At 39.1% G+C, this 13582-nt stretch overlaps 1 protein-coding gene across 1 annotated transcript; it reads right to left on the bottom strand.

The window, feature by feature from the left end:
* Positions 1-3777: 3777 nt before the first annotated feature.
* Positions 3778-13233, bottom strand: NCF4 (neutrophil cytosolic factor 4). The gene is made up of 10 exons (XM_074168982.1): positions 13202-13233; positions 11320-11404; positions 9927-10080; positions 9558-9628; positions 8623-8750; positions 7579-7636; positions 5842-5940; positions 4971-5101; positions 4812-4877; positions 3778-4006 (listed from the first exon to the last, which is right to left on the bottom strand). The coding sequence occupies exons 1-10, from the start codon at positions 13231-13233 to the stop codon at positions 3778-3780; spliced, it is 1053 nt and encodes a 350-aa protein (XP_074025083.1).
* Positions 13234-13582: the final 349 nt, after the last annotated feature.

Here is a 13582-nt window from a genome sequence, read left to right as displayed (position 1 = left end):
TACTCAAGTAAGTTACAGAGCTGAGACTCTTTTTGACTTTAGGGGAGCATGGAAAAAACTCCTGTTAAATTCCTATTGACTTTCAGATTCCTGAATGCCACTTCCTTATACCAGAAATAGCTGGCTGAGCCCTCGAATAATCATTACAGCTAAGGAATCTCTTAATGACTCAAAAGATCTTCTATGAGAGCAGATTCTCTGCCATTGTGTTTTCCCCAGAGAGGAAGCAGTTCCCTTACCTGGATCCAGAGCTGTCTGCGAGGCAGATGATCCAACCCGACGGGTGACTCTCCCTGTCCAGCCTCCCCCCACAGCATCAGAATCCTCTGATGCAGAAACTAGCAAAACCACACTTCCCTAAAACTGGAGACGGAAGGTATAAACCAACCACAGGATTTTCTTGGCAAGTAAGTCTTCAAAATAACTGCAGTATCTTCTATGCACCTCAAATACTGCTTTCAAAGCAGCAGACCACGCCCTTTCAGGGAAAGCCTGTGTAATTGCCTGTGAAATAGGAAGTATGTACTTCCTATTTTAGCCCCCAAAAGCACTTACTTAGATGGAACTGTTTAACTGGGAAGGGAGGGGAAGGAAGTTTGTCATTGCCAATCCGCATGTTAACAATTACCAGACCATGGGACTAATGTATTTTCAGAAAAAAAGAGGACTGACTGCAGCAGAAGTGAGAAAGGCTAAGATAGAATTATCTGGTTTTTACTCCAGTGCCGTTTCTTGCTTTACTCTAGGCTAGACAGTCTTCAAGGCAGGGATCATTCTGTACTTTATGTTTATTTGTACGTATATATACACATATATGTGGGTGGGGAGAAGAAGTACCTGTATCTCTGTAACCCTTTAACTTGAGTAATATTTTAAAAAGTAAGTTTTCCCAATTTCAACAATTAATAATATATTACAAGTATTATAGTACAGTATAAGTATATATAGTACATGCATTATAGTATGGAGGAAACAAAAGAAAATTTGAGAAAACAGTTGATCTGAAGTTATCCTGCATCAAAGGCAGCCATGCTGTTTCAAATCCAGCTTTAAATCTTAGCCCAATAGCCTTCAATAATAAGATCTATAGGAAAGTTAGGTAGCTGTAAGGGAAAAACACATTCAGGTTTGTGCTCTCAGGGGTAAACTACAGGGGTGGGGGGCTAAGATGAGTCCCCAAATATAGAATATACCTGGCTGTCCTGCAGTGCTACTACACCTTCTCTAAATCCCTGTAGTACCCACCAAAACCATAGTTAGCACAGTTAGGCTCTCACAAGAACCACGTCAATATACAAGGAAAAAAAAAGTATACTGTGAATAAGGGAAATGTGCAAGAGGAGCAAGAAGGAGAATATGAGAGTATCTGAGGAAATTGTGTGTCATTGGGACTATCAGGAGGTGTGCATTTAAAACCTGCAGACAAGGTGGGGAATATGTGACTTTCCTGGATGGGCACAATTTACTTTGCATTACAGTATAAAGGCAGAAAGGAATTCTGCTGTGATTTTCAGAGGCCAGTAAGATTATGTACGTTCTTCCCCCACCCTTAGAAAATAAGTTTCTTGTTTCCCCAGCAGACATTTTCCCTCCCATTCCTTCCTCACTCAAACAGCTCCTCCATCTTCAGGCAGACTTGCTGAGTTGCTGGTTACACCGCAGGATCCAGCCATTAGTGCAAATCTTCAGATGTTATTTGCTCTGTTGAACTGCTAAAACAAGTAACCCTGCACACCAGAAGCTTTGCAGGCCATGCATGCCAATTAGGCTTCAAATTTACAATGCATTCTTTTCTTTATCACAAGGTGTAAGATTACTAACATTATCATCGTATATGACTTCATCTCCTTCCTAAACCACGTTGCTACAATGCCTTTGAAGTGGGAGGTTACATTTTGTAATGTTTTAGTAAAATAATGTTAACTAGAACCTTCCATCATTGGAAAAAAAGGAAGACATAATCTGAGTCTCTTCTGAATATGTTACCTACCTCTGAAATTTAATATGCACGGATTCTTCAGGTGGAACCTTTGTATCTGGGAAGCAGATGTGGCCTGTAGCATGTCTTACAACTCTTTCAAGAGCACACTTTCTTATACAAGTCTGTTCAGGATTGTTATGCTGCCAAAACTAAGCACCTAATAAAGTGTCAAGGAAGAAATGATTTATGGATCCCAATATAGAAAAAAATATGCTTATCTTCAAATACAAACTCTTCCCTTTATTTCCAATACACATATATGCATAAATGCAGGACTACAGGTAATAGAATATTAAAGCTTATGTATACAAATAAGTTTATGTATATACATCAGGAAAGAAAAAAAAACAGAGTTTAAGGGATAAGTCACCTTAAATACTTTTGTTGTTGTTGAAGATCTTGTTACCTGATAACATTACAGGTAACACCTAAGAAAAAGAGAAAACATTATATTGCCAATTTTGGGAGGGGCAGGTTAGTTATTCATGCTTCATTATTTAACTGTTCCTTAGTACCTTCAGATACTTGTTAATCTTCCCTTTTGCCTGTGCGAATTTTAGCAGCAGATCAAGGACAAAGATTTTTTTAAAATGAAGAATTGTAGCTTAATGCCACAGAAATCAACAGTCAAATCCAAAGCATAGTGTTTGAAAGCTCTTTTAACTTATTTTTTACTGATTATATTTATACATGGTGGTGTATTTTTAACACCATGACTGCATGGTGTTTTTAAAATAAATTCTATGATACCTAAAATATTGTATGTAAAACGTATATAACTTGTAATTCTTACAAGTAGCGGTAAATTTGTTAAAGAAACAAATATTTTAATTGCATGAGCATTAAAGAAATTATTGCAAGATATATTTTCATTAAATAATGAACTACTCTTTAAGGAAAGCTGAATAGCTTTCAAATTCTTTTTCAAAATTCTCACTTTCATGCAAAAAAAAAAAAAAAAAGCAAATTATTTCACCCCTCAAAGAAACCGTCTTTTGACTAGAAACTGATAAAATACACTCTTATGTAACTTTATTTGTTGAAGAATGTGATACAGTAATTTCTTGTTAGTTCTACTTTGCAATGAGGTGTCAGAAAGCAGAAGACGGGCAGAGAAGAAATTGCTATTTGAATAGGTATCACACAAATTTTCCCGGAATCCAGTAGTCTGTACAATTACAAGAATGTCTATGAGGTACACCACAGGTGTACTATGTTTCATTCACAGAATTCAAAATATTGGAAGAAGAAAGCAAAGGCGGGCTGTAATTTCTTCACTGAAATAGGAAAGTTTTCTTGATGCTCCCAGAGCAAGCTCTGAATGCCCAGTCAGACTCCCATGTAACAGAAATAATTGTGCATTCATAAGCACTGGCACACAAACCTTCATATCAGCAAGTGAAGAGAAAATTATGGCAGTCTAGAAAAAAAGCTTATGAAGACATTCTGGACAAATAATTAGCTCTGGGAGCGAGAATAGAGATTAGAGCAGGTCTTGAGGCTCAGGACACTAAACCTCTATTGCAGACTAACACTGATTTGCTTCATGAATATGGCCAGTGATCTTATTTCTTTATTCCTCATTTTCTGTGGTCTCTATGCAGACATCTCTATTACAGGGGAGTGCTAAAAAGCTGAAAAAGCTAACTAAGTACAGATTTTACATTGAAAGGTAATATATTACTAAAAATTACTCTTTTCAAGCCTACTTCAAAGGCTTGTTAAAGGAAACTGTCTGCGGAGAGGGATTACGGAAGGACTGTACTACATACTACTGGAACATTTTTATATAGCACTTATGTTGCTTTTGCTGTTTGAGTAGCACCTATTCCTGGACTAGTGTTGTAGACATCCAGGTCATCTTTGTGAGTGATGTGCAACTTCCAAGGGAAGAAATGGTTCTCAGAGGGCTTTCTGCTGCTCTGAGACACCATGAGTTCAACGTCTTGATCAGAGAGCAGCCGGATCAGATCACCGTCAAGGTCCCGGTAATTCAAAACAATGTCATCTCGGCCAAACTCCCGCCTAGCAGAAAAGAAATGGGTTGATCCCCAGAAATCAAGGCATGCATGGGAGGCACTGCATCATTAACAATAAGCCGGCAATCTAATTCATTCTGCTAAAAGCCACACAAAGCGTTGGGTGTCTTGCCATTCTTGATACAGCTAGTACTAGAAAGCATACAGCCACATTCATGCTGTATTGTGTTTAAGCTAAAAAAACTGTCAGAACCAAGAACCATTTCCAGGAACACCCCATGCATGGCACAATGCATCTATGAGTTTGATAAAATTCCCATACATAAGAGCTGACTGTAGTTACTACCCACTTTTGCCTACTTACAGTTGCTTTTTTTTTTTGCGGGGAGGGCAGGTTTAAGGAACGGAAGAATATTATTCTTCCATTAGGTGTTCTATTACTAGTAGGTATTCTATTACTAACATTTGATGTTCAACACTAGATTAACCTAGATTAACACTATTTTAACAGGTGTTAGAAGGCAGTGTCCTGCCTCCTGAAGAAATATATTCGACAAAAGATCCTTGCATGGGGGTATGGCTCTGATCCTAGAACAAGAAATGGAAACTTCTACCCAGTATAACTGTTAGAATCATGTGGCATTCCATACTTACTGACAATTCCAAGGCAGATTAGTGTCTGCACAGATGGCTCTAGGCCAAATCAAAGTACAACTCTTCAGGACACTTGAAAAATATTTCACACCCAAAATGTGGTGATGACGAAGCAGCATGTGGAAAATCCAGGACTGGAAGGAACTTTACAAATGTGTAAATGATACTAAGCACATTACTAACTGCTTGCATTGTACCTCATTAATTCCATGAGATCTTTGAATGATGGAATGCTGCTCAGGTCCTCTTCCACTGAGATATCCCTGTAACAAGAACAAATGTAATCATTATACACCATGAAAAGAGAATTGTCATCATTTCTTCAGCAGTAAACTGGAAGGCTATTTTCTTATTACCTGACAGTGCTCATAGTCTCATCATGGTAATAACAGCGAACTTTATTAACTGTGTCTTCCTGCTGTGGTAAATCTTTTATGATCTTCACAAAAGCACATGGGAAAATCCCAGTGGCATCATCAACTGTTCCCTGGAATAATAGGAAGTGTTAGAATGAAGAAAACCGTGCCATTTTGGCCTTATGCAATAAGTTCTGGAAATCAATTAATTTCCATGGCAACAACAGTAAGAATTTTTCTGCTGCGATCAAGAAAACAAAGGCTATGGAAGTGACCTGATGGCATCCCTACGAAAAGATTATACAATCGTGTAGTCAAATTCAAGGCGGGGGAGTGAAACAGTGTGTAAAAAATGAGAGTCAGATGGTTACCAAGGAAGGCTGTGGTGTTTGAGCAAGCAGAGACATCATATCAGCAAACACACAGTATGTTCTCCTCATCCTTTTTCAGAACATTGCTGCATTGCCCAAGTTCTCTCTAATCAGGCTGACGTGTGTTGTGGTATGAAGCATGAAGTATATAGCAACTCCCCCTGAGGCAAGAAACCAATTAATCGCTGAAATGGAGTTTCCATCTCCTTTCTGTGGCCTTTTTGTGTTCTAATCACTTCCAAAGAATTTAAAAACATTCCAGCAGAAGCAAATGCAAATGAAAACTGAAGTCTAGAAGGCAGAAAATTGGTAAGCTAAAATCCATCAAGGAAGGAAACAATTTCAAATTTGGAGTCAAGGATTTATTCTTGACAGTTAGACCTGATTATGATACAATTTCTCCTTGAAAGGAGGAGACAGGTCCCAAGTACTAGGAGAGCCCTTTCTACTCATATATTTCAAGGTATGGTAATTATTCAGTACCACTGATGCAGTCTTACCTCCAACCAGTCTTTGTTTACTCTGCTAAGTAGATAGATCAAGGCTCCCTTCTTGAAGCTGAGTTCCAGTTTATTGGTTCCAGAAAAATCAAACAGTGCCTATGGAAAGTAATAACACTGAAGTTATTAATTCACAGAATTACAAAAGTGAATCTTTCTTTCTGTTCTCTTCTTGGGGTAAGAGCATAAAGCAGCACGATAATATGCACTTTGTCATCACAGATGTATTTCTGGGGAAAGGTCATGTATAATATCCATAGTCTGCAGTTCTCACAATTTCTTCTCCTACTCAGCACACGCAAAAATTATTTGAAGAAGTGGCTAAAGCACTAGGACAGACACAGCTCTGAGTGCTACATGCTAAGATTCTTAAAGTGCAGGACATTGACCACCGGAGAAATAAAGAAGTTGAAAACACTTAAAAGCAAGTAAGTCAACAGAGCTGAAGACAATTGACAACTTGAAAACTTGAAATCCTGAGAACTGAAAAGAAATATATATTTTTTTTTCTTGTTGCAGTTTTAACAGCTTTCTTATTTGCTACAAAACATCACGAAGAGCCTTAAAAAAAAAATTGCAGAAGTGGTGTGTCCTAATTTAAGGGTAACTAACTGTTGTTAGTTACTAAATGCTGTTTTTTTATCTAGCTTTCAGGCCTGCATACTGAACTGAGAGATTTGGGGAAGTCTGGGAAATTGACATCTAGTTAAAATGGAACTTAGATGCCCGTTTCAGGGAAAAAAGAAAAAGAAAAAGGAGGTAAGCAGATACTACCACCCTAACAAGCCGTCCTTGAATAATTCAAGTGGCCAAGTTAACAAAAATGCACATCTTCCCCATCATCCTTAGAGAACATGGTAGCCATTTAAATGGTCTTGGAGGAGTAAAAATGAAAGGGTGTTCTTTATTCTGTGTTGTCATGGTTCTTTTGGTCTTGGTAATGCCAAGAGTCTCCTAATAAAGAAAAAAAGACAATGGCTACTGTTGTGCTAGTAGTTAACATGTCTACTCAACAGCTCTTTCAAAAGCCTTTTTTTAATCTATTGAAAAGTTTTAGTAGGTATATTCAATATTAATAAATTAATATTAGATAAAATAGATAAAACGCAAGAGGTATGACTGATCCAAGACCTGCCATACTCACTGTAAAAAAAAAAAAAAAAACCAACAAACCTCAAAGCATTTGCGTGGGTTTTTTTTTTTAATCTTACATGGCAAAGTTATGTGTTCCAGGAAGCAAGACCATACTCAGGCAAGCGCTGGTTACAAAGCAGTTCCGTGTGCTTCATACCAAGACAGTATACAGCAAAAGAGAAGGCACTTTTCAGTAAAACAGTTATGTTACAGAAAATACTAAGATGACTCAACTGCAAAGATTCTAAACTTCTGCTGAAGTCAATGAGACTGAAGTTTGTGCTTGTTTTAAATTTAATTTATGGGTATCACTATGTAAATGTGGAACATTTGGTCGTAAGCTGTATGTGCCTATCAATTTTGAGCCTCCTGTCATTCTGACTTCACAATGGACCTTCTTATTACTAAAGCTAGGAGGAACAGAACACTTCTTTCCATCCTTTGTTTCATTCCCTGTTGTTAAAAACAATTGCTTTTCTGTGTCGATTTCACTTTCCCTTCTTTCCCCAAGCTCTAATTGGAAAAGGCAACTTGATCAATGAGATACCAAAGTAAAACAGAGTTTAATCTCCCATCCTATGACAGATCGTGCAGAGTACTCACCTCAGCCCGTGGAGCTGCCGTGCGGTCAGAAGTAGGCACTTGAGGTGAAATGCTTTTACTGCAAAGAAAGGAGACAACAGAGAAGTAAATGTCTTTCTAGTCATCAAAAATACTACACGATCAGTAGTACCATGTCTGCATTTTCATTGTTTAAGAGGCAGGCATGCCATAGATCACTGGAGAAACTGCATGAGAATCTGTGCACAGCACTGAGGTAAATAAATATGGATGCAACAACAACATTGCCCCAGTTCTCTGTGTTTCAGTGCAGAGCACCAGCAATCCGATGGTGTCTGCTGCTAAGAACAGATGGAATTCTCAATACAGTCTGTATCCTGGACCTCTCTTCCACAGCACTGCTCAGCTCCCCTACTCTGCCTTCTGGGCATCCCTGTTTCTAGCATTTATGGCATTCAGTTCAAACTCTGCCATCATACACACATGCAGTTTTCGCACTGTTTGAGATAAGTGAAAAGGAAGCGGGTCCATCTTTGCTATGTTGAAAGGAGAATTAATTTGTCTGAAGGGTAATGAAGTATGACGTCTACTTAGCAGTTCTCCAAAGGGGTGTCAATGCTGCTATGTAGGACAGGCCCCTGTTTAGACAAAGGACAGGAACAAATTAAGTATTCAGTTTCATTTAGTGTCTGAACCAGATCTCACTGATTTCAGTGCCAAAACTCACATTACCTTCAGTGGTGCAAGCCTATGTCTTTAAGCTTGGCCTGTATATCCTGCACATTATAATAGGTATTACCATTAAAGAATTATCAGCAGATAGAGCTGAGCAGCATCTTTTTAAAGGCAAGCTATACTCCCATTTTAGAGTTTTTCCTTTAGTGCAAGTACCACATCCCCTTTAAAAAATTTGAGATTACCGAAAACAGGAAATACCCTGCATTCACTCTACCACAAAGATACTCATATTAGGACTTCATGGATTCACTTAGAAAACACAGTGGTGATCCTCATCTCTCTCCTCCCCAAAAATTGGACAGCATCTCTTACATCAAGCAATACTGAAAAAACATGTCAATCACTTACACTCGGCGTGTCCGTGGGCGAAGCCGTCTCAGTCTGTGAGGCACCTGTTCACCATCAAAGGTTGAGTGGTAGAAGAACAGCCGGACCTCTTCATCCATCAACACCCAAACGGGTAGGCAGAGTAGGTTCTGTGCCAACAGCAAGTAGGAAGCAGAGTGTAACAGTGGGAGAGACCAATTCTCTATTTATTTACATGTAACAAATATGCCTCTCTGACCTACAGGGTCATGAAGGATATTCATTACTGCCAGAAATCTCCCTCCTTTCCCTTCTCACTCAGCAGGACACAGCTGAACAGCTGACAGTTTCTCCTGTTTACTCCTGGAGCTGGCCAATGTATTGCTTCACTCTTTTTGTGCCTGATTTACTGCAGAAGGAATAAATTGCTCTTTGTGTTTCCCTTCAGAGCATGAATGACTGTGGAAAGAAGGCAATCTTAAGCACTGGAAATCTTGGCCAGTGCTTCAGACCTTTACTGATTTAAAGTCAGGTCTTCGGTTAACCTGCACACAAAGAATTTCTCTCTTCAATGTTACTGGCTGTGTCTTCTACTGTAGAGCAGGTACACCCAGAAGCCCACCTCACTCTCCTAGTACTTTAGGTGCACATATTAACTCTATATTCATGCAACGCCTGGTGTTTCACCATTTCCTCATGCATCTTGAGGTTGGTTTTTTTGGTAAGGATATCTATCTATATATTAAGGCAGGGAGCGAGCCTTTGCGAACTGCGTACTCTAGCGGATCCTGCAGTCTAAACAATCTGGGGAATAGCACCACAGGTTGTCCCACAGTGTGGACATTATGTCTTCAGGAAAAACAACACGGAGAGAAGCAGATATGCAGGACTACAAAAGTACTGTCTCTCTTAGCTGATTTCAAGGTGTAAGTATCTGCAGTGCTCAGCGTAATCTCTACCTTAATTTTAAGTTTTACCTTCATGTAGATATTTAGGATAGGAATCCTGTTCTCAGCAATTTCCTTTTTGGCCCCAACATAAACTTTTCCTGGAAAATATAAAACCTGTCACAGATATTGAAAAAAAAAAATAAAATGGAGATTGTCAGAGAAATGAAGCAATCAGGAGACAGTAGGATTTCCAAGAAAATACGTATTTTCTGTAGGATTTTAGGTTTCTAAATGAACTCCACAAGTGGAGGGACTGCCAATGGAACTTGACTTCTCCAGCATCCACAGATGGGAACTAGTTCTTTGTCACAACTACTTCCCTACAATGCATTGTTTAGGACAGCGTGGGGCAGAGGAAGCTGCTGATTTTGCAAAGATTTGGTACTGACAGCTTACCTGGCAATACGGGGAGTGTGCAGGTGAAAGGGCTATTTTTGCTCTCTGGCCCATATCTCTCCTCTAGTTTGGTGTGCAGGGCATAGAACTCACGATAACGTCGGAAAATCAGGTATCTACCACCACCTTTAAGCTTTACTTCAATGACAAACATCTGAAACAGAGAATGGGGATTCAGGCTGATGTTCATCCCTATAAATACTTACCAAATGAAAGTGAGACATACAATAGGAAAGTAAGATCAGTGCCCTGGTAGTGGGAATATTGGTTTGGGCAGAATGGAAAGCAAGACTTCAGTTAAGCATCTGCAGACTCAGGTACTAGAAAATAACAAATTAGCACCAGAAGTGCGGTAGACATGTGGGTCCATCTTTCCTGTGAATCCTGTCCCTGTGGCTACTTTCTGTTACACAAACTTATAAGGAAACCTGAAATGACTAGATGCTGGTCTATGTTTACACTCCTTCCCGCAGTGACAAACAAAACATATTAGGGAGGTAAATACAAATATTTTACACTAGGATTCTTTGGACACCTAAATCTATAGACAGATATCTAAATGAATTGATTTTCAGAGTTGGAGGTATTCCTGCTTCTTTTTGACTTTAAAGTACACAATTTCAGAAATTATGGTCTGACTTCCTCCAACTACTATCGTATTTCTTATCTCTTGCCATAATTGCTTTGCTCTATAGGAGCCCATGATTTCCATGCACTGACCTCCAAATCACGTTGCAGCCAGATCCTTCAGAAAACATAAAGACAGAGCAACCAAGCATCACTATATTCCAGAGTAAAACCCACATACTGCAGTGGGAAGGTTTTATGAGCAATGTCTCCAGCAAAAGCAGCACACCCTGCAGAAGTCAGACTGAGCTGATTTTATCCAAAATCCCTCTTCAGAAAATCTCATAGTTCTTTTCCCTACTGTCCCCTTCTTGTGTGCTCTTTCATCCTACTATTTCCTTCCTTTGTGCTCTTTCATGACTTATTAATACGCTAGCTTTTGTGGAGATGGAAGCATCCTAACTTGGCAGTACCACACGGTAATGAAGACAAGACCCTGCCCTTCTACCCTCTTTGAATTCCTTTTCCACTATCTTGACCAAAGGTACAGCACTCTAACAGGAAATAAATCAGAAATTAAGTAAGAATTTAGGAAACAAACAATGTTGGGGGATACCTCTGTCACATTTCACCCAGACAAATTTTTAGACTAAATCTGTGATAGACTAACCTCCATTCCAGAAAAAAAAAAGAAGCACTGAGAAGTTCTCCGCACAGAACTATTCATGCTAAAAAGAACTACACCAGATTAACTGCATTTTGCTTCCCACAACCAAACCAGTCACAGATGAGGGCATATAAAGACAGGATAAATCTCCCTTCTTACATAATAATTAGAAAAGCCTTTCTTCTCTTCAATATCTGCAATGTTAGCTGAAACAGGTACATCATCTGGAAGCTGGTCAAAATCACTGTGAAGCAAGAACAAAAGATTTAGGTTACTCATACTGACATTAGCCTTTGGAGGTCTCTATGCCATACAGAACAAAATTAGTTAGGCAACATCATGTTATATAGTGTCAAAACCAAGAATTTAGAAACTCGTGGTGTTGTTCTTTTCCTCTGGAGGTCTGATCTTGAGATGTCAAGTTTCTGTAAGTTCAGCAAAAGTCAGTGACCATTGTGAAGATTCACCAAGCCTGAAAAACATCTCTGTTGTTCCTAGGCTTGCTAGAGTAGCAGGACTACAAAAGAAACACTTGAGCTGGTAAGTTTTTCCTGAGAAACATGATCAGCTGAAGATATATTCTTAATCCTTCCTACAGCATCTAGTAGACTTACAATAACCCTGCAGCAGTAACCTTTATTCTAAGGAGATCATTGTATACCACGATTTATGCTGTTATTATTACTGCATTACTGTAGGGAATAGGAAACAGTTCTGTTGTGCTAGGTGCTCTGGACACTGACAGGCCAGAGCTAATTCCTAAAAACCTTACACTGTATGTGTAAGATGCATACAATGTACCTTATACATATAAGACAGAAGGATAAGCACAAACAGGGGAGAAAAAAAAAAAAAAAAAAGAAAAAGCAAAGAAACAAAGTTCTGTGTGTTCTACTAGTTCTATTATGTTCTATATCATAACTAGTGGTGCCTGCATCAGCAGTCAAAATGTTGTCAAAAAGTGTAAATATCATAGTAAAGCAGACTTCTTAAAGAGACTTTAAAAAAAGAACGAGTAGCCTAGCAAATATTTACAGGGAGATCTCCCAGTCACAGCAGATAACCTGAAGCAAGCACAAAGATAATTGTTAGAAAATGTCAAAAATGTGTGAAGGAACACATGACAGTGGGCAAGGTTAGAATAAGCTTTACAGATCCCGGAAAGTATTGGACTTGAAGCAAGAGAGAAGGAAGGATCCCTGCAGGAACACCTAAAGAGCAGCCATATGACCATACTCTTATGTTTCTTGTCTATATTATCCACACAGTAAAACAGCACAGATTGGCAGGTGCTTTTCCCTCTGGGACCTTCTTCTTGGTATAACATCTTGGACAAACAAAAGACAAATTCACCTTTGCTTCAATCTTACAACTGAACGTTGTTTAAGTGGTATCTATATTAACACTTCAGTAAAAAGGATCAAGAATGAGGAAAAAAGGATAATAAATGAGGTAGAGAAACTTTGAAAAGGATCATCTAAGAAATGCCAAGCTTACATGATGTTAAATATTCTGATAATAGAAAAAGCATGGCAGTTGGCTCAGTTTATTCTGCTAGGAGAATACCCCAAGCAGGGGCTTCCACAACGCGTAGCCCATCTGGAAGGCTGAAGGAATGATGCAAAGTCTTGCAACAGCTTGCTGTACGGGGAGAATGACATGAATCAGCACCACCCACAACACCCTAAATACTACCACTTACTGTGAAGAGGGATGTGGTTATGGAGATCAAGAGATATAATTAGTCATATCACAAACACTCATATCACAAACGCCAGTAAAAGGGAAACTGCTTGCAGCTAGAAAGAGGACAATGACCCACTATTGTCCTAGGTGGTGAATTTTGCCCAGGCAAAGAAAGAAAGTCCACTCCAACTTAAGAAATAGCATGCTCCACACTGAGCAGCCCAATAGTTTGGACACTACAATAATAACAAGTTTTTTAGAATCCTTAAAGAAGCCTGTATCCAAATTAAACGAACAGATCATAGCAGTTACACGTAGGCTTGTGGGGAGGCGGAAGGAGGGAGAGACACACTACCTCTTTTCTCGCAGCTGTCGTGGAAGAGACATGCTTTTCAGCTTCTTAAATCCAGATGGCTAAGCTCTATTCCTCCACTTCTTGGGCAGTTCCTGGTTGAATAGGATGAGCACGGTCAAAGCAATTCTCCCTGCGTGAATCAAGACTCCTTTGCAAGGCCTCAGAGATCTTTATTTTAATGTTTCAGTGTCAGACGATTTCTTCTGTACCTCCCCACCCCCATGAGATTGAGGAAGTACTAGAGAAAAAACAGTCATAAAGAGAAGACTGTTTTGTGATGTCTGTGATGTATTGAAACTGCTACCGTTGAGAAACCAAAAGCCCAACAAAAAGCAGAAACTATAAGCTACATATTCCATTGTCCACCTCTTCATCAAAACG

Source organism: Numenius arquata, chromosome 2 (genome assembly GCF_964106895.1).
Source record: "Numenius arquata chromosome 2, bNumArq3.hap1.1, whole genome shotgun sequence".
Lineage (NCBI taxonomy): Eukaryota > Metazoa > Chordata > Aves > Charadriiformes > Scolopacidae > Numenius > Numenius arquata.
The sequence above is the reverse complement of the archived record's forward strand: the minus strand, read 5'-3'. Positions and strand labels throughout refer to the sequence as shown.

Coding starts and splice junctions, on each gene's coding strand:
- NCF4 (XM_074168982.1), bottom strand. CDS start 13,233: ATGTCTCTTCCACGACAGCTGCGAGAAAAGAG. Junction 11,405..13,201: donor CGACAGCTGCGAGAAAAGAG/GTAGTGTGTCTC, acceptor CTTGCTTCACAG/TGATTTTGACCAGCTTCCAG. Junction 7,637..8,622: donor CGCCCACGGACACGCCGAGT/GTAAGTGATTGA, acceptor CTTTCTTTGCAG/TAAAAGCATTTCACCTCAAG.